The sequence below is a fragment of the Gossypium hirsutum genome, chromosome A05 (genome assembly GCF_007990345.1).
Source record: "Gossypium hirsutum isolate 1008001.06 chromosome A05, Gossypium_hirsutum_v2.1, whole genome shotgun sequence".
Classification (NCBI taxonomy): domain Eukaryota; kingdom Viridiplantae; phylum Streptophyta; class Magnoliopsida; order Malvales; family Malvaceae; genus Gossypium; species Gossypium hirsutum.
This window is the reverse complement of record NC_053428.1, coordinates 105,617,124-105,638,783: the sequence shown is the minus strand read 5'-3', so window position 1 is coordinate 105,638,783 and position 21,660 is coordinate 105,617,124. Positions and strand designations below refer to the sequence as shown.

The window sequence follows — 21,660 nt, the reverse complement described above, 5'->3', positions numbered from 1 at the left end:
ACTCCCATGGATAGTTAAATCCACCATCCACATTTATGTCATATATATAATTCTACATATCATATCTATGATTCTACATTCATCATGTAAATCCAAGACGACCGACAGTCATAATTCAAAGTGGTAAGATGACACTCTTCACATGATTTTGAGCTACAAGAGCCAATAGTAATGCAATCAACCAACACTTTCTTATCGGAAGCCTCCTCCCATGAGTCTGGGAGTAGGATCTATTGTAAGCCTTCCGTCTCAAGCAGAAGCAACACCACTATTTTTTATGTAAGCCTTTCCCCATGCGTTTAGGGGCAAGGCCACTTTATTACTTTCTATAAACCCCCTATGTGCCTAGAAGTAGGGTCACTTTATTACTTATTGGGTCGCCATACTTGGTAGCAACCTAGTTGGGTCACCATGCAACCAAGTCGGGTTGTCACAATTGTCATCATTTTGTAAACACCCATTCAATATTACTTGTTAAAAACTAAGGCCAAAAGCTACATTCACTATCACTATTATGTAACAACCCAATTTTTAGTAGTGTCGAAAATAATGGTTTGGGGATTACAGTTTCGACGAGTGAATCGATAAATATTATTCATTAATATTCACAAGTCCATTATAGTGTTATATTGATACTTGATTTGGTAATTGGGTTGATTGGTTAGTAGTTTTGATGTAAGGACTAAATAGTAAGAATTAATGATTACCTAGTTAAATGTATTTTATAAGAATTAATCAGGGTGTTATGTGGTGATTAACCACATTTTCCTAGTAATGAATGACTAGTGTTGGGTATTTAAGTAGAAATCTGTAGTGGATGGAAAGAGAGTTTTTCATCCTCATCTTCCTCCACTAAAACCATCTTCATTGAAAAAAAAAAGAAAAACTCTAAGTATTCTTGAACAATTGACTTTACATGTAAGTGTTTTCAAAGCCTATTCTTCATGAATTTTATGTTTTTAAGATCGTTGTATCTCAATTTAGTTAACTTGTATGGCTGATTGCGAAATTGTTAAGTTTAAATTTTGTCACTAATAAATTGAAGTGTATTAACGTATATATCAATAACCAAATCAACCAGTAGATAATAGAGGAAAATGAAAGATCGCAGATTAATCTTTGATATTCTACTTTTGTTGTTGTACCAGATAAGTTCATATGATAATGTTGTGTTTAATTATGAAATGTTTGAGTTTGAATGAATATAGAAAATGTTAGCAAACTGGAACATGAGGTAAGAAAAGTATTAAATGGTAAAAAGGAATGTTCAGATATGTTTATGGAGCCTAAATGAACAAAAGATACAATTCGCCTGCCAATAGGGTTATTGCGCGATGTATGGGTTGTAAAAGAGATGTGAATAAGATGAGGAAGTTCATTGACATTACTAGAGTCCAACATTTGTTGCGGATTTCCAATTCTATCTCTACAAATATATTGGCGTGTTATCGGATAGAATAACTCTTATGAGAAAACTGGCGTGTTATCAGGTGGAATAGCTCTTATAAGCAAATTGGCGTGTTATCGGATGAGATAGCTCTTATGAGCAAACTGGTGTGTTATTGGGTGTAATAGCTCTTATGAGCAAACTGGCATGTTTCGATTGGTCACCCGCGTATCCATTTCTGGTCATGAAAATTTATCAAGTTGACTAGTTATAATAAATGTGTCATTGTTGTTATAGTGATATATCCTGGAAAAAAAGTAGGAATGCTCAATGGAATGACTTGTGTTTTAATGGCACAAAATGAATAGACAATATTACATGATCTAATGTGTTGCACTCACTTTGTACATGTGAAATGTGTTGACAAGAAAAGCGCGCATTAGTTAAGTTATTTATATTAATGTTTTATGAGGTGCGTTCAATGCTTAAAACCATAAACATAGTCAATTGTTAATCTGTTTAATTCCTTGATTTTTATAGCTAATATTTTTTGAAACTCGGTAGGCGAATCAACCTACAACCAACACTATTCAACTCATGTTTCGGTAGATTTTACTTTTAATCTTACACATGGTCAAGTGGCATGTATATAAGTTTAAATCGTATACAAGTCTACCTTAAGGAATTGAATGTGAATATTTTTTGAAATAAATTATAGGTGTTTATATATATATGTTGATGCTTGTTCATGTGTATGGCGTTGATAATTAGTTGCTTGAATGGAAATGAATGCATGCCTTGAATGTGTAAAGTTATTTTGGTTTCATCGTGGACTTTATAAATACGGGCTGTTAGATGGATATGACAAGTATGTTCAAAGCTGCAAATAGTAATCTTGCGAGTACTGGTGACGGATGAACCAAGCGTGACGCAATATGTGAACTATATGAAATCAAGTTGATATGTCGTATTGTCTAGAAGTGAACCAACATGGCAGACACGCATGAAAGCGAGTGGTCATGGCTTGCGGAGTATATGTACGAAATTTGGCAAACTGACTTATGGATCATCTTTGGTGGTCAGCCATTTGGCAAAACCCATTTCAGTGATAATCTTAACACTTATATTTTATATTTTTTTAATTGAATCTTTAGACATGCTTGGATCTATAGATGATTGTTTTTAAATGTGTTTTGTTTTAATGATTTTAAAATGAAATTTCTTGTAAATCTTTGCACGTGAATATTCCTGTATTTTACTATAGCATCCTTTAGCTCGGGTCTCGTGACCGAACCGGGTGAGGGGTATTACAATTTATAATAATGAATAATCCTCCCACTCACATTTTGACGGACATTATGTATCTCTTACGTTTTATATTACCAACGGACAAATCGCGCCTCTTACATATTATATTGCCAATGGATTGCTTGAACCTTTTCTATTTTTCATGTCCAATTATCGCATCCATGATATGAACACGACACATCTCCATGGTATAAATCCAGACGCGAGTGTACATTATACATTTTTAGATTGTCAAATCAATGGGCATACCACCTATTAAATCACAAAGTGAAATTTATACGAGTCAACTATGAATAGAAATACCATCTACAAGCACACTATTATTAATGGTATGAATGAATTTCAATAGCCTTACAAGGCATTGTATATTCCCAAGACATCTGACTAATAAATTATACCCTCCACCCATTACTTGCAACCACTACCACCTGCGGGGATAACTTGCGGATGATCTCGAGGCGCAGTCACTTTATAACCTACTTCTCGATTGTGGGGGACTATAGTTATATCCCTACCACAATTTGGACGCAGTTGGTTGTGGACTCAATTGAGCCCTCGTCTATCCTATAAATACCCTAAGAGATCGCTTAGTAAGAAAACTCCACTCCACACAAAACTCTAATACACTAAGCATTCATCTCGAGTTTCTCTACCTGTCTGGCTCTCTACCCTAAAATAGGTGAACCAGACTCCTTCGACACCGCCTCCCTCCTCCTTTTCCACTTTTGTTGATATCATGTATCAACAATTATAACTCGATAATTAAAATTTCAATATAAAAGTAAGGCTGAGTGGTTGTTCTCCTCGACTAAAAATATAGTCATTACCCTAACTTAGCAAAGCTAGCTAAACCATATTAATTTCTTGATTTGAAAACATATTTAAACTTAATAAACCTAAAGAAATAAAATGTAATAATAAAATACATTCCACTTAAATTTTTTTTATATTTAATCATGGTAAGAGGATAAACCATAAAAAAGGATTAATATTGTAAAAAGTAAAAATTTAACTCCCACCTAAGAGTATGTATTGCAGTAGCTTCCATAGCATAGGAATTCCACCCCTGAAACCAATGATTGCGCCATCCCCCAACGGCAGCGTCTAAGTTCAGTTTCAAGAAACCACGTGGTGGTCTCAACTACCCATTTCTTCCTAAAAACCACCATGTAAGCTGATCTAACAGTAAAGAGTTCTTAATAAAAAAACAATAAAGACCGATTGATATGCCTAGTAACAGTAAATGAGAATGGGAGATATAGGTATTGGACCATATTAATGGCAGCCCACGCCCACCCCTCATTGCCTACAGCGATGTCGACCAAGTCTCTTTCGACGATCGAGAACATCCACATCTTTATGGATAAAATACGGCAACGAACCAAACTTTGTAAGCTTTGTTGCAGCCTCAACATCATTAGGGGCGAACGGTCTTAGTCCATCTAACTAAGTGGTATATTATATTTTTAGTCCTTTATAATTATAAAGCTTTTTAACAATTTTCAAATTTTATTTTGGCCCAATACTAATTTTTTGGTTTGGTCCCTGATCACACACCCAACCTGTTACCAATCTGCCATCGTATATCATCCCTAATTATTTATCTAACTTTTTAAGAGACTTCTCCAATAAAAAAAATAGAGGCTTTCTCAATGCATGTGGTGCTACGAATTACTTACTCCGTAGTAGTTGGCAACAAAAGGAATCTGGGCAGGTGATGCTACGACCGGTTAAAAGCTGAATGATCGTGAAATCTCAAACCACCCTTTGCTTTTGAAATACATAACTTGTGCCAAGTTTCCCAACTCATCTGCCACTTCCCATCCCTCTCACAACACCAAAATATGCGGAGCATACTGGTTATATCTGTTGAAAGCTGGACTGCAATGCAACATGGAGCCAAAAGCTTGCTACTGTCGAGACCAGCAGCTATCGAGCTCAGCTCATTTTGCTTGGTGCGCACGAATGGTTTTTGAACCGAATGAAGCAACCAACTTTGCTGTTTTGTTTTGTTTTGATGTAGTTTGGTTCAGTTCAACTTTAGTTTGTTTGTAATACTAGTTAAACTTAAGATAGTGACAAGATCTTTTGATGTAATGGCTGATTGGTCAGCTATATTTGATTATTTTTGGCTAGTGATTAGGTTTGTATTAGTTGGGGCAGTTAAATACATTAGGTAACTGTCAATGTACATTGTAACTCTTTTATATATTTCAAATTTGAATGAAAAATGATGTATGTTCAGTTACAACATTGCTGAGTATTCAATTTTGATCAAATTTTGCTTTGCTTTGCTTCGATTCTTCTTGCTTCAGTCTTGCAAACACTGAGTTGTAACTTTGTTTGATGTTTGCTGCTGCCATTGTTCCAACAAATGGTATCAGAGCCCGAGTCTTTGAGGGGCCTTTGTATGCAATCTGTTGTGTTTGAATCAAAACCAACAGCAAGTTCAAAATTTGGTAAGATTGAAGCATTTAAAATCAGTTTAGCAGAATGAGTTTCACTCCACCACCTCCACCAGTGTTCACTGGAGAAAACTATCACATTTGGATAGTTAAAATGAAGACTTATCTCCAGGCACATGATCTTTGGAGTGTGATCGAGAATGATGCTGAACCACCTCCATTGAGAGCCAATACCACCATTGCACAGATGAGGCAACATACTGAGGAGCGAGCCAAGAAGCATAAGGCTATGGCCTGCTTGCAAAATGGAGTCTCAGATGTGATCTTTACTCGCATCATGGCCTGTGACTCACCTAAGCAGGCTTGGGAGAAGCTGAAGGAGGAGTTCATGGGGACTGATAAGACAAGGCAACAGCAAGTGATCAACCTCAGGAGAGACTTTGAAAATTTGAGGATGAAGGAGTCTGAGACCATCAAGCAGTACTCAGACAGGATAATGGCCATTGTCAACAGCATTAGGCTCCTGGGAGTGGACTTCACAGAGAGCAGAGTTGTTGAAAAGGTTATTACAACTCTCCCTGAGAAATTTGAGTCTAAAATCTCTTTACTTGAGGACTCGAGGGACTTATCAGCCATTTCATTGTCTGAGCTGATAAACTCCCTGTATGCACTTGAGCAAAGGAGGGCAAATAGGCAGGAGGAGAATCCTGAAGCTGCTTTCCAGGCTAAAGCCAGTGAAGGCTCGAGTGTGAGTGCAAAAGGCAATAAGCCTTGGCACAATAGAAGGGTCAAGTCAGGAAGAGATGAAGCAAAAAGGGTGTTCCCACCATGTGTTCATTGCAAGAAGACAACACATTCAGAAAAGTATTGCCGGTTTAGGCCAGATATTCAGTGTAGAAAATGCAAGCAGTTTGGCCATGTGGAGAAGGTGTGCAAGGGCAAACCAAGGGAGGCTACTCTGCAACAAGCTAGACCTGTTGAGGACATTCAAGCTCAGGAGGAGCAAGTGTTCACAGCAACTTGTTTTGTTGGCACAACCAAGGCCAGCAATGATTGGCTACTAGACAGTGGCTGCTCACACTATATGGTAGCAGATGAGAAGCTGTTCAAAAGCCTAGACAGAAGCTTCCACTCGAGGATTAGAATTGGAGATGGTAGGCTGATTGAGGCTAAAGGCAAGGGCAGTGTGTTGATTAGCACTGGTTCAGGTAACAAGCTGATCTCAGATGTGTTTTTTGTACCTGACTTAGACCAAAATTTGCTTAGTGTAGGCCAATTAGTTGAAAAGGGCTATACATTGGTTTTTAAGGATGGTTGCTGTATTGTTCAAGACATGAATGGTCTGGAGTTAGTCACAGTCTCTATGACTGATAGGTGCTTCATGCTGGATGTTAGCCAAATAGAAAGAAAGGCATACACCAGCCTTGTTGAAAGCACTGACTTGTGGCATAGGAGACTAGGCCATGCAAATTTTAGATCCATCGATCTGTTACATAGGCTGAATCTGGTTGATGACATTTCAAAAATTAAAGTTAGTGGGAATGTTTGTGAGGTTTGTCAGCTTGGTAAGCAGGCTAGACTGCCTTTTCCTGCTGACAGTGCTTGGAGAGCTCAAGACAAGCTCGAATTGGTGCACTCTGATGTTTGTGGCCCTATGAGACCACCTTCAATCAGTGAGAACAGGTACTTTGCCCTGTTTATAGATGATTTAACAAGGTTGTGCTGGGTCTACTTCTTGAAGCAAAAGTCAGAAGTGTTTGAAGCCTTCTGCAAATTCAAGGCTTATGCTGAAAATCAGTCTTGCTGCAAAATTAGAGCCTTGAGGACTGATAATGGATCTGAATATGTGTCTGAGAGATTTCAGAAGCTTTGTGACAGTGCTGGGATTCACCATCAGCTCACAACAGTCTATACTCCTCAACAGAATGGAGTCTGTGAGAGAAAGAATAGGACTGTACTGAACATGGCCAGGTGCCTCTTGTTTCAAGGCAAGCTTCCAAGTCAGTTTTGGGCTGAGGCAGTCAACACCTCAGTATATCTGCTCAACAGACTGCCAACTAGAGCAGTCAAGGATAAGACTCCTTTTGAGGCTTGGCATGGAGTCAAACCTGTGGTAACACACTTAAAAGTGTTTGGCTGTGTATGTTATACACTTATTCCAGTAGAGAAAAGGACCAAGCTTGAGAGCAGAGCAACTCCAGGAATCTTTGTTGGCTACAGCAGCAACAAGAAGGGCTATAGAGTGCATGATCCTACAGCAAAGAAGGTTTTAGTCAGCAGGGATGTAAAGTTTGATGAGAAAAAGGTGTGGAATTGGAATGGTGTTGAGACTGACTTGTCTGAATTGGACCAGTTAGACTTGGTTGCTGAACTTGCAGAAGAAGGACCAAGTAATGATGCTATCGATGATATACCAGTGAAGGGCACCAGAACTTTGGCTGATGTCTATCAGAGGTGCAATGTTGCTGTGATTGAGCCCTCAGACTTTGAAGAGGCTGCTAAGAACAGAAGCTGGATGAAAGCTATGGAAGCTGAGTTGGAAATGATCAACAAAAATCAGACTTGGGAGTTGGTGAGCAGACCAGAACACAAGAGGGTCATAGGAGTTAAATGGGTGTACCGGGCCAAGTACAATGCTGATGGCTCACTGAACAAGCACAAGGCCAGGCTTGTGGTGAAGGGCTACAGTCAGCAATATGGTGTTGACTACCTAGAAACTTTTGCTCCAGTGGCAAGACTGGATACAATTAAGCTGCTGTTTGCTTTAGCAGCTCAGAAGCAGTGGAGAGTTCACCAATTGGATGTCCAATCAGCATTCCTGAATGGTTTTCTCAAGGAGGAGATCTTCATCGAGCAACCTGAAGGTTTTGAAGTTGTTGGACATGAAGACAAAGTGTATAAGTTGAGAAAGGCCCTCTATGGCCTGAAACAGGCACCAAGGGCCTGGTATGATAGAGTTGATGCTTACCTGACCAAACTTGGATTTGTAAAGAGCCTTAGTGAGCCTACTCTGTATGTTAAAAGGTCAGAACATGAAACCTTGCTGATTGTCTCCTTGTATGTGGATGATTTGCTTGTGACAGGGAGCAAAATTGAGCTCATTGATCAGTTTAAGGTTCAAATGCAGCAAGTGTTTGAGATGACAGATTTGGGGATCATGACTTACTTCCTTGGCATGGAAGTGCACCAGTCTGATCGAGGTATCTTCATCAACCAACACTCATTTGCTTTGAAGATCCTAGACAAATTTTGCATGCATAACTGTAAAGCAGTCAGCACACCTGTGGCTCAAGGAGAAAAGCTGACTAGCAGTGGTGATCAGCAGAGGGTTGATGAGAGGCACTATCGAAGCCTAGTTGGTTGTCTGTTGTATCTAATAGCAACCAGGCCAGATATCATGTTTGGTGTCAGCCTGTTATCGAGATTTATGCATTGTTGCAATGAGGCACATTTGAAGGCAGCAAAGAGGATCTTTAGATACATCAAGGGCACTGCTAGTTTTGGTGTAATGTTTGAAAGTCGAAACCAACTGAAACTAGAAGGCTACTCTGACAGTGACTGGGCAGGATCTCTCGATGACATGAAGAGTACCTCTGGATACTTCTTCACACTTGGATCGGGCATGTTCTGCTGGAGTTCAAAGAAGCAACAAACTGTTGCTCAGTCCACAGCTGAAGCAGAGTACATTGCTGCAGCAGGAGCAGTTAATCAGGCCATTTGGCTAAGAAAGCTGCTTTACGACCTTAATGAAACTCAAGATGAAGCAACTGAAATTTGGGTGGACAATCAGTCTGCAGTTGCAATAGCCAAGAACCCTGTGTTCCATGGCAAGACTAAGCATTTTAAGATCAAACTGCATTTTGTTAGAGAGGCTGAACAAGCAAAGGAAGTCAGCCTTGTGCATTGCAGCTCAAGAGCACAATTGGCTGACATAATGACCAAGCCCTTAGGGGCTGCTCGATTTGAATCTTTGAGAAGTGCAATTGGAATGTGTTGCATACAGTCGAAGAAGGAGTGTTGAAAGCTGGACTGCAATGCAACATGGAGCCAAAAGCTTGCTACTGTCGAGACCAGCAGCTATCGAGCTCAGCTCATTTTGCTTGGTGCGCACGAATGGTTTTTGAACCGAATGAAGCAACCAACTTTGCTGTTTTGTTTTGTTTTGATGTAGTTTGGTTCAGTTCAACTTTAGTTTGTTTGTAATACTAGTTAAACTTAAGATAGTGACAAGATCTTTTGATGTAATGGCTGATTGGTCAGCTATATTTGATTATTTTTGGCTAGTGATTAGGTTCGTATTAGTTGGGGCAGTTAAATACATTAGGTAACTGTCAATGTACATTGTAACTCTTTTATATATTTCAAATTTGAATGAAAAATGATGTATGTTCAGTTACAACATTGCTGAGTATTCAATTTTGATCAAATTTTGCTTTGCTTTGCTTCGGTTCTTCTTGCTTCAGTCTTGCAAACACTGAGTTGTAACTTTGTTTGATGTTTGCTGCTGCCATTGTTCCAACAATATCATCGCAAATACACAGGCAAGAGAAAAAAGACCAATCCATCGTATACGTTGGTAGTGTCTGGGCAACCGCTTTCATCAATACCTCTTCATCTTATCCCCATGAAGTAGTAGCCAACCTTAGTGACCTTGTATCTTTTTCAAAATCATCACTTTAATATATTGAAAAGTCATTGATTACACACCGACATGCCTAGATAAACCAAAAGAAAATATTTACCCATGAACAAATAAAATGATTCATTTCCCTTTGATGACCCAAATTAGTGTTCTTGCAAAAGAATAGACTTATTTTATCCAATTACTTTTGATGAGCATTGTTCATAAACTTGTAATATAGCTTTTAGAATTTATCTTTAAATTTATTTAAGAATAACCCTATACCAAATCACATTCAAAATTATAATGATGAGAAATTTTGTGCATACAAAATAAAAAATTAATATCCATTTAATCTATCTCTCTTTTAAATACATTTCATGTATGATTATTTTAAGAAAGTTCATTTGACTTCGTTGAATATGTCAAAGTTTCATGAAATTTCTCTTTTCTACCTAAAATGCAATCTATAATGAGTTTGCCTAGTACAAAAACAATTTGATTGGATGAAATGACATTATTAAGGTATGACATAAGTAAACTTAGAGATAATCTTGTATAAAACAACGTTACGTTAGCTAATTGAGGAGCAACTCTCTTCACATCTTCATTAATGCCACAAAGCAACTCACACTGCTGACAACTTGATGGTTCATCAAGAATGCTCTTCATAGCTCAAAACATCGTCACCTTATACTACTGAGGAGCTTTAATTAGAGACATCTCCTTGCTTTTATAAATTTTATCTTCTTAAAAGATCTAGTCATATCAATGTTCATTAGTCACCTTTGCAAGTATCTCATCCATGATTCTCACCTCCAAAAAATTTAGTAGTTTCCAGTTCCACTGCGATATTATTTTATGAAAATAGATCGGGTTACGATCACATGCTATAGCCACTTAACTCTAAATAATCATTTCCATAATAACTTGCCGTCCCAAAATATTTAATTCATTTAAATTTTATCAATATCTATCATTATATATCTATATCTATACTATATTATTTATAATATATTTTAATTGTTTAATTGAATATTAAAAATTTGGTTGAATTAATGTATATCCACCTTGTTTTCCAAATCAATATTCGAGCCAGTCATTTTACATTAGCAAACCCAAAATTTTTCTTATTAAACTCCTTATTACCTAACAACCACCTTATTAGATAAGCAATTAAAAGATGACAAATGTAAATAGAAAGTGGGAGACTCCTTGACCACTCCCAATTTAAGGGATAGTCTCTTCATATAGTTACTGATGTATGATATAACATGATAGATGGGCCAATCCATGTAGGTTGAGTAAGATTTAGAATTTAGATGGGACACATGGGACGCGTGCTTGTGTTTGTTCTCCAACGTTATCTCCACAGCTCTTACAATAATTTTAATGGCGGAGAAACGTCTCTCAAATGCCCCCACTTTTTGAGTTGGGCAAATTACATATGAGAGAGAGGGTGATACCAAAAGCCACGTGTTCTTGCATGCGAGTCTCAGTTGTGTTTCACTTCAGCAAAAGCCAAGCCAACCTTCATCCTTCCTTTCTGCCCATCTGGTTTCAGTAGACTTTGAGTGACCAAATTTTCTGCTGATAACTTGCAGTGTCTCCAGCTGCCATGACGATCTTCTCGCCTGGCCTTTTCAAACACCCTTCAAGGTTTCTTTTCTCTTCTTATATACCCAGACTTTTCAGTTTCTTTACTATTTCCCTTTAGCTTCTCTCTCTCTAACTTTGTCTATCCTCGTTTTGCTGGTATGTTGTGGCTTTCTTAATGCTTTGGTTAGATTATGCTGTGAATGATGAAATACAATGCAAGTTTTAAGTGTTAACTTCTGTATATTTGTTTGGTGATTTTTTGCTTTGTTTAGTGAATTATATGTGGAATATGGTAGGCTGGGATTTGTACATAGTTGCAGTACGTGTATTGAAATGGGAAGGAAGGTGCTTTTTAGTTTTGAACCATTGCTTATAAATATTAAGAATAGTTAGAGAATGTCACTAGATTTTCCTCAATTTCAATGGAATTAAGACCCAAACCCCAATTTTCTATTGGATGCTCTTATTACTGAAACCATCCTTGCTAGGAAGAAGGCAGTAGTCTCCATTAGCTCAAGTATTTAGTTTCTCTCTCTGTTGAGAGGAAATTTCTGCGAGGGTGAGTTGGGGGGGGGGGGCTGTAGATATTGCATTTGAATAAAATGTTTTTTGTTATTGACAAACTGAAAGGTGTTTGACACTTGTTAGAGGATCTTAATTTGTAAACTATATTGTACTAATTATCACCATCACCAAGACCCTCCATTGAGTTAATCAATTACATGATGCTTGTAAGGAAGTATACAAGGTCCTTATGGGATTGGTTTGTAGAACAGAACTTCCTTTTAATCTACTTATCTAAGAGCCATCTACTTGCTAGACCTGCTGACCTGTGAGATAGAAGGAATTGCTCTGGAAAGATCACCGCCTTACCATTATGAAATCTCAGTAACTCCTGGAGCCCTATGACATTTTCACATAAAAGTAAACATGGCTAATATATTGTTTTCAACATTTCATGATTACTGGTGGTGAATGATTATCTTAGATATTATTCCTCTTCCAGCTGCTGCTGCAGTGGTGTGACATTTTATTCTGCCATATAAATAACAGCTGCTGATCGTTCAAATTTGTTATTGGCTTTATCACTTGGAGCAATTAACTTAATGCATCGACAATGCAAGCTTTTATGTAGACTGGATCATTGCTGTATTGGTCCTTTGAGATAAATCCTAGTTTCAAAAAACTAGTTAAATGATGACTTGAGGCCGTTTGTTCTGGCATCATTACTCAAAATGAAGTGTCTAATAATGAGAAACTTTTTTGGTTTAGTCTACATAAATACTGATATAAAATTAGCAACTGCATTATTTGCTTTGTTTTCTCACTTATTTTCAGATGTTTCAGATCCTACAGTATTGTCGGTGTTGGTCTTCTTGGCACTTTCACATATCGTCACAAATATAAGATAAATCAAGTCAGCTTCTCCAGTTCTACTCCTTCTTCTTACTAGTAATTCTCTCTCTCTCTCATTGCACTCATCTTTCTGTATTAGTTAGTTTTCATATCTTGATCTCCAACCTCCCTTTGTTTCCTGGATTGTTTCTTTAATACATCTGAAAAGTTGTCGTGCAACACTATCAACAACGATGGAGGAAGTGAAGCCAACATTTGATTCAGACAAAGCTGCTGTACTAGTTAACGAGCTCAGGAAAACCTTTAATTCCGGCAAGACAAAGAGCTATGAATGGAGAATATCACAATTGGAAAGCATATCAAAGATGATTGATGAAAAGGAGAAGGAAATTGTAGAAGCACTACAGAAGGACCTCTCAAAACCTGAACTTGAAGCGTTCTTATCAGAAGTATGTATTCTTCATTTCATCATCAATTGCCATGCTTGTGTATATGTTTCTTTGTGCCTTTTCTTTTATATTACCTTACAAGTTTCAACTCTTTTTATTCTTAATATCTTGCCTTCAGCTGTCAATTCATTAAATAATTTTTTTGTGTGCTCTCATAAACTTTCAAGCAAAATTGCATAGAAGATACTACCAAAATCTGAACCATTAACATCCATCTGTTAACCCTATATAGAGGGGAAAAGTGATTTTTATGTGTTGGGTTCTAGCATCTCTGCAATTTCTGAATTATTTGACACATATTGGAGGGCATTATATAATTGGCTTCTGGCACCAAGGAAGTCACATTCAGTTTATTATTTCCACTAAAAAGTACAAAGGCTTCTAAATTCTAAGGTGGTATATTTACCTAATGGCAAGGGCTACAGTGAAATTGATAGTCATCTTAGCTGAAGCTATGGGTGGATGATGGTTCTGTTCATCAATTAAGAGATCTGGTGCACATGGTGAATCATATCAAAGGTGCATCAGTTGTCAAGTCTTTCTTTCTCCATTGTTAAACCTTTCAAAATTGGTTTTTCTCTTTAGGTCTATGAGTTCTAATGCAGCACTTGATTTTTAGCTATAAGAGCATGTCCATGATTGAAAGATCAGCATCGTTTTGCATATTACAATTTTTTTTTCATTCCTTTTTTCAGATTATCTGGTTGACTTTCATTAAAAGAGTTCGACAATTTAGCAATTTGTTTTTGTACAAGCACCAATATACTGGTTCGATATAAATTCAGACAATTAAGGTTATATTTCTGATAGAGAAAACCTTAATATGTTTAAATTGGGCATTGTAATTTGGGTTTAGAGGCAATAGTAACACATAAGGCAACCAAAAGAAACTACGATGGTTTGATCTTGCTGGATATCAATCTATAGGATGCCAAAATTGTATGCCATGCATTTATTATGTTCGAATAATTGACTTGGGTGCCATATGGACTTCAACTTATGTGTGATGTAGATTTTGATGGCAAGATCCTCATGTAAGTTGGCTCTGAAAGAACTTAAACAATGGATGATGCCACAAAAGGTAATTACTATTACGGTTACAAATCTTAGACTAAATGTTACTATTTAAATTTTGCTTACGAATTTTAGCGCCTTTTCAGGTTGAAACTTCGTTGGCAACTTATCCATCGTCAGCTGAAATTGTGGCAGAACCTCTTGGAGTCGTCTTGGTCATATCTACCTGGAACTTCCCTTTTTGTATGTTATTTTTATGCTGTTTAACTTATTTAAGCTAGTTAAAATGAATTGCCTAAGGTTTGTGGTACAATCTATTATTGGTTTTGTGTTATGCTTAGTATTTTCCTTAATTAATCACTCTTTTTCTTTTTGGTAATTTACATTAATTGATTTTTACACGTCTTTACACGCACTTCCTTTTACTCAATCCAACTTAAAGAGATATACTGACATCAATTTGCATGCTTGCCTCTTGATATCTTCAAAGCTGACTGTTATTATGTCTTCTTCTTTTCTTTCTTGATCAGAACCATTTTGTGTGTTAATCCTATGGGATTTTGAAGAACAGTAATGTTTACTTTGCTTTACCCTTAGTAATTTCTTAATATCATCCATTCTTCCTTTATCCCATCAATTTAAAGAATTTGAACTGAGATAGTAATGGACATGTGTCATATCTAATTTGTTTATGTATGTATGTATGCACGCAAGCATGTATGGGATGTGTCCTAATTGTTTTTATAAAGTTGTACCATTGCTTTAGAAACTTCTCTTTCTTTTTTCACTGATGCTGCAATTTGATATAAGAGGGATTCACTGGAGCTGTTTAGGCTTCTCATATATATTTTCAATAAACATCTATAATCAAAACGACATGATATGCCCCGTACACATCATTTGTCTTCATAATGGGATTCTGCTGCTTTATTGGATTCTACTGCTTTATTTAGGAAAGTTTACAATCTCAAGGTGCCACTAGGAATTTTCTTTGTGTATGGAATTGTTCTAAAACATAGCTGATGTTTTGATAGATTTTTTAGAATCATAAAATAATAGACACTAGGCAGCTTCAATTGTTTTCATTATTCTCTTATATTGTGCAAACTGAAATGTTTATTGGTCCATCTTCTAGCATTGTCTCTTGATCCGGTGATTGGAGCTATTGCTGCTGGCAATGCTGTGGTCCTCAAGCCATCAGAAATTGCTCCAGCCACATCATCACTGCTTTCAAGGCTAGTAGGGGAATATATGGATAAATCTGCTATAATTGTTGTTGAGGGTGCTGTTGCTGAGACCTCTGCATTACTAGAGCAGAAATGGGATAAGATCTTTTTTACAGGTAACCAATAATCTTCATATGTCTTGATTTCTCCAACTTTGATGCCTAAATTAATTTTTTTAGTCTTCCCTTAGACAGGCTCTACTTTTTGGTTCTCTTAGAATACATTCCAGCTTCATTGAGGCTACCTAGTAAATGGTTGGATAAATTCTCAACTTTTATCAATAAGATAAATATCAAACTCCATGAGAAAAAAGGAAAAGAAAAAACATTGTTATGCTCTCAATATAACAGGTTCTTATATTGGGAGATGAATTTTTGATCGAACTGTTCTTGTAATTCCATGGTTATTATTTGTGCTAAATAAATCAATCTATGCAGTCTCCTTAAAGTTGATGAATGTTGTTACCCTTTTTCACCTAAGCTACGAGGAGTAAAAATGAATCAATGAAATTTTCAAAAAGAAAAAATAATCAATGAACATTTTGGCCGTTTGAGAGGAAGCTGAAAATCCTGAGCTTCCTTTATATTGCATTAACTGTCAAATGTAAGTTCGTGATTTTTCATTGTTTAATTGAATTCACAACAATAAAATCTTAAAATACAGATACCTTTACATTGCAGGTGGGGCAAGAGTTGGGCGCATTGTGATGGCTGCAGCAGCAAAGAACCTTACACCCGTAACTCTTGAACTTGGAGGAAAGTGCCCGGCTGTTGTTGATTCCAATGTTAATTTACAAGTGAGAATAGTTCTGTTTACGTTAAGTCATCAATCCATCTTCAGTTATTCAATTGATCTGATTGTATCAATTTTAAGGTTACGGCAAGAAGGATTGTAGCCGGCAAGTGGGTATGCAACAACGGACAAGCTTGCATCGGTGTTGATTATATCATAACAACAAAAGAACTTGCCCCAAAGTTGGTAAGATTTTATCAAAGGAGTAAAACTCATTTTAAGGTCATTGTATTGAAACATGTTTGATCTACAGATAGCAACTCTAGTGAATGTAGTGGAGGAAATCTTCGGAAAAGATCTAATGGAATCAAAGGAACGATCCCGCATTATAAACTCATTTCACTTCAAACGTCTAGTAAATCTCTTGGAAGAGGATAAGGTCTCCAGCAAAATTGTTTTCGGAGGCCAAAGGGATGAGAGCCAATTGTGAGTTTGATAATTGCCACCTTGTAATTATCTTTACCGATCTATTCTTTAATCACCGTGTAATAGTTGTTTTTATAATGCAGACAAATAGCTCCAACAATATTGTTGGATGTTCCCGAGGACTCGATGATCATGCAAGAAGAAATATTTGGACCATTACTTCCAATAATTACTGTGAGTTTCTTTTGTAAAAACTGTAAAACTCTAATATAAACCATAAAATTACATGTGACTTAAGCCATGTTAATATTGATTCTAATGTTTTGCCCTCGCTGTTCAGGTTGAAAGGTTGGAAGATAGCTTTGCTATGATAAACAGAAAGCCAAAACCTCTTGCTGCATATCTCTTCAGTGATGATGAACAGATTAAAAGGAAGTTTGTACAAAATATTTACGCCGGAGGAATGGCTATTAATGACACCATTCTACAAGTATTTCCGCTCTCAATAAATTTCATACAGAAAAAGCGATAGATGCATTTTCCTTTTGTCATTTATCTTCCTGTCAAGCATGAGATAGGGTTTCCATGATGAATTAATTCTTATGTTCAATGATTGGCATCCACATCACATCTTCCATTAATGTTTGGCTAATCATAAAAAACTGATGAAAACTGAGTCACTTGCATTACACTTCTTTGTTGGTCAATGGACTTCATAGTGCATCAGAAACATATGAAATTCATTGTACCTATAACGGTGATGTTAGAGCATATGGTCACCATCAGCATTTGGTTAGAACGAATATATTTCAACTAAACTCCGATCCCTTATGACAATCATTGCAGGTCACAGTTCCCACTCTACCTTTCGGAGGAGTCGGGGAGAGTGGAATGGGGTCATACCATGGGAAATTCTCTTTTGATGCTTTTAGCCATAAGAAGGCAGTTTTATACAGAAGTTTTGCAGGGGATTCGCCGACTAGGTACCCACCATACACACCGGGAAAGAAAAAGCAAATAAAAGCCTTACTCAGTGGCAAGTTACTTAACATTATGCTTGCTTTACTTGGATTCTATAAAGACTGAGACAATGCACACTGATTTGCTCTTCTCTTCTCAACTCATGATTTCTTTTTTAGTTTGCATTCAAGATGAACCCTTCTGGTACCTACAAAGAACTGAGAATGGCAGAATTCAGTGAACAAATTGATTATACGTAATTACCAATAAAATAAAAGTAATGAATATAGATAAGCTTATTTTATCTTTAAAATTAATAATGATGTTTATTTGCTTCTTCTTTTTTCTGTACAATTTTTTGTTTTACATTATTATTTACATGCGTTTAAATATTTATTAAACAAATTGATTAATACATCAGAGCCAGTGGTGCAACCACTACTGGCCCATGCTAAATTCAATAACCTTGAAGCTAAAAGCTACATTAAATCGATTGGTATAATTAAGATATCATTCATATTTGTTTTATAATTTATGAATAATTTTATTAAGATTTATAATTGTTCTCTCTCATAATGTTATTTTTAAAATTTAAATATAAATTCTTTTTTTAAAATACAATATCTTATCACTACCTTCAACAATAGTTAATGATAGGAACTTCATTGTTAATAGTGTTTAAAAGATTGTGATATAGTATTTAATTTAGACATGAATATTAATTGAGCAAAGTAAATCATCATTCCAAAAATATATACCAATTGTTAATGCATAACAAATTGTTTGCATTTTCATACCCATTGTTAACACAAAAGGAAAACAAATATAGGAATTTTCCTCAATCAAATATATGCAATATGGAGGTATGTAAGCAGAGTGCGATAAATTTCATTTTTTTTTTTTTTTTTGCTATTAGATGATTTGTCTCGAATTAATTAATATACATTCGAATTTTAAGACAAGCATTTTGAACTATGATCTTTTGAAAATCAATCAGAATGTCTATTGATTATGTATGTTAAACACATTTGAAGACAAGGTGAATTTTGTGGCAGTTTTTATGGCTGAAATAGTAGCAACAATTTTAGGCACTATTTCATTTTTAACTTTGCCTATTTTTAAAATTGACAAAATTTAGAACAAAAGTATTAAGCTATTTATTGTGGAATTATTTGGACGAATAAAAATTCAGAATATGAAGACCAATTATGTTGAAATTGAAGACTTGAGGATTGTTACTTGCGGTACAAGTTTGGTTACATACAAAACAAGTAAAATTACTTTCTATAATTAAAAACTTTGAATTACAACAAGACTCTTATGGAATTATTATCCTATGCTGATTTTTAGCTTTATTGTAGAGAAAAATGATTAGATTATAACTCTTATGTAAATAAAACTTAAGTTCTGTCTAGGTTAAATGAGTAATCGAGAGACCTAGAGTTTGAAAGAGCACAAATTTGTTCAAGTTAAGAATGTTTTATATGTGCATTTTTTTTGTAAGTAATCAAGAGAGTTTCTTGGATTGCAAGACTAAGCTTTCGAAGGAGAAGCTTAGTGGGAGAGCAATCTAGTTTTTGTACATGATGAGGCCGTTAAATTAGTGAGTGTTAAACTAGTGTTAGGACTTAAATTATTAGTTGTACTATGAGAAAGATAGTGGATTATTGCTCTAGCCAAGACCTCAAAGGTGTAGTCTAAGATCGAATTGCGTAAACAATCTCGGTGTTCAACTTTACTTTTGTGCACATTTTGATATCGTGGTTGAAACTATGGCCATAGTTCCAAGCATCATTTTAGCTAGAGTTTTGGTTTGCTAAGCAACTATCCCTTCATTTCTACAATTGGTATCAAAGCTTCACACTTAACACAAACAGTGATCATCCTGGTTGATATACTTGCAATGGAAGGTTCTTTAGTCTCGCATCCCTTTATGCTCGATGAAGCAAATTACGCATATTGGAAAGCTAAGATGAAAACGTTCATTAAGTCAACAAATGAGCAAGTCTAAAGGGTTACTTTAACTAGATAGGCTCATCCCTTCACTAAAATTGAAGGAGTAAAAACTCCCAAGACCGAGGCAACCTGGAATACTGAAGAAGAAAGGACTGCTAATGCCAACTCCAAAGCACTTTATGTCATTTTCTATAGGGTAGATGCACAAGAGTTCAAAAGGATTTCAAAGTGTACTGAAGCAAAGGAGGCCTAGGAAATACTAGAGACAACATATGAAGGGACCAATACAATGAAACAATCAAAGCTTCAGATGCTGGCAACCAAATTTAAGACTTTGAGGATGCAAGAATTAGAGACCACTGGAGAGTTTTATGCTAAATTTTGTGACCTGGCCAATTAGGCTTTTGCTTTAAGGAGTAAGTACTCAAAACTCTAAACTTGTGATGAAGGTTCTTAGGTTATTACCTGAGAGGTTCAGCATCAAAATAACAATCATCGAGAACTTTAACTTTATCCTTTCAACTAAAATCGTTTAATCTTTAAAGAACTTTTAATTAATATAGTTTTATAACTATATTTCACCCACATCATCAGTATGCTATAATCTAGTATATATAATATCTTAGACAAAATTGGTGCCATGAGTCAAACGACAAAACAACTTGGTTGAGAAATGACTAAAAACTCTCTTTTTTTTTTACAAAGTAATAAATATCCCTATGATGGTGTATTTTTGTCTTTATATTTTTTATATAAAATATAAAAAATACCTACACATAATGAGTTTTTTTTTGTACATGCATTTGCATGTATTCTAAAATCTAACTATAAATAAAGGGTATAATGATAAATTTAACTTCAACTTTTATATTTTTATGTCAATTTAGTTTTTATTCTTTTTATTATTATCTAAATTTAGCTCTCAACCTTTTTAAATAAGTCAAATTTGACCATTAATCTTTCAAAAAGAGTTGAATTGTTAATTTTTAATGGAAATATTAATTAAAAAGTTAAATTCCTAAACATGACAGTCCGTATGGTAATCCATAGGGATTGTCACGCAGGTTGTCACGCCAACATCGTTAAAAGATAATTAATGTTTTAGTCAGCATTTTTGTAAAAAATTGCTTTGATTCTTTTTGAAATATTAATAATCAAATTTAATTTTAAAATTAACAAAATATGTAAATATTAAATATTAAATTTATCATTATGTTTTCCATAAAATAACATTTCAACTAAATTAGATATAGATTGATAAACTACAGACGTAGTGATTAAGATTCTCTTACATCAGAAACTACAAGCCTTGCTTTTGCACTGCAATCCCTGAATTTAGTTGCCCTGAAAATGAGAGGCAAGCTCTTTTGAAGATTAAGCAACATCTCAAAGACCCTTCAGACATGTTAGCTGATTAGAGATTGCTGCCAATGGTTTGGAGTATTTTGCAACAATGTTACTTACTGGCCATGTCACTGAACTTCAGCTTGGAAGTTCCAATGATAACATCGCATCAAGGATTAAAAAAGCTGGGAGGATCAAGCTAGGTGGTTAGTTGAGCCCTGCTTTACTGGATTTGAAACACTTGTCTTACTTGGAGTTAAGCAACAATGATTTTGATCCAACTCAAATCCCTGATTGGTTTTGAAGCTTGACTTCCCATCTGCACTATCTGAACATCTATGGTAATCAAGTCCAAGGAAAAACCCCAGATTTGCTCACAAAGCATGCCTTTCTTGTGTTATACTTAAGTTGCAACAACTTCACTGGTTCATTGCCTGGTATCTCCTTAAATGTGACAGCTTTAGATCTTTCTAACAATGTTTTGTCAGGACGTATGTCCCAGTTTTTGTGCCACAAAAAGCATCAGATGAGACTGGAAGTTCTCAACCTTGAGGGTAATCTCTTGTCAGGAGAAATGGAGAAGTAAGGTGGTCATTAAATTGTGCAACAACAATTTTAGTGGTGAAATCCCAAGATCCATGGGAGATTTAACTTCTCTTCAGTCCTTGCACCTAAGAAACAACAATCTAGAAGGTGAGATGCCTGAATCACTAAGAAATTGTACTCAATTACTCACTCTTAAGTCTTAACTTTGTTGCTAATCATCAGCCTGGAGAAATTCCACCATGGATGGGAGAAAGGCTCTCAAAATGGATCATCATCAGCCTTCAACCAAACAGGTTTCATGGTCATATGCCAGAGCAAATTTGTGATCTAT

The 21,660-nt window shown here is 35.8% G+C and overlaps 1 protein-coding gene across 2 annotated transcripts; it reads left to right on the top strand.

Moving 5' to 3' along the window:
* The first annotated feature begins 10,991 nt into the window (after window positions 1-10,991).
* Window positions 10,992-17,822, top strand: LOC107937161 (aldehyde dehydrogenase family 3 member I1, chloroplastic). Of its 2 annotated transcripts, none has more exons than XM_041114395.1 (12): window positions 10,992-11,380; window positions 12,668-12,772; window positions 12,885-13,125; window positions 14,138-14,206; window positions 14,286-14,382; window positions 15,275-15,481; window positions 16,046-16,161; window positions 16,239-16,343; window positions 16,411-16,583; window positions 16,667-16,757; window positions 16,864-17,013; window positions 17,370-17,822. In XM_041114395.1, the coding sequence occupies exons 1-12, from the start codon at window positions 11,340-11,342 to the stop codon at window positions 17,607-17,609; spliced, it is 1,635 nt and encodes a 544-aa protein (XP_040970329.1). In that variant the 5' UTR covers window positions 10,992-11,339; the 3' UTR covers window positions 17,610-17,822. The 2 variants fall into 2 exon arrangements, with proteins under 2 accessions (XP_040970329.1, XP_040970328.1); XM_041114394.1 differs by having other exon boundaries at window positions 11,019-11,380; window positions 12,659-12,772.
* The last annotated feature ends 3,838 nt before the right edge of the window (window positions 17,823-21,660 follow it).

What these genes read in the sequence shown, in the direction of transcription:
- LOC107937161 (XM_041114394.1), top strand. Translation starts at nt 11,340, where the DNA reads ATGACGATCTTCTCGCCTGGCCTTTTCAAACACCCTTCAAG. An exon ending in AATGGATGATGCCACAAAAG is followed by an intron (nt 14,207 to 14,285) that starts GTAATTACTATT and finishes GCGCCTTTTCAG; the next exon opens with GTTGAAACTTCGTTGGCAAC. An exon ending in TTAATGACACCATTCTACAA is followed by an intron (nt 17,014 to 17,369) that starts GTATTTCCGCTC and finishes CAATCATTGCAG; the next exon opens with GTCACAGTTCCCACTCTACC.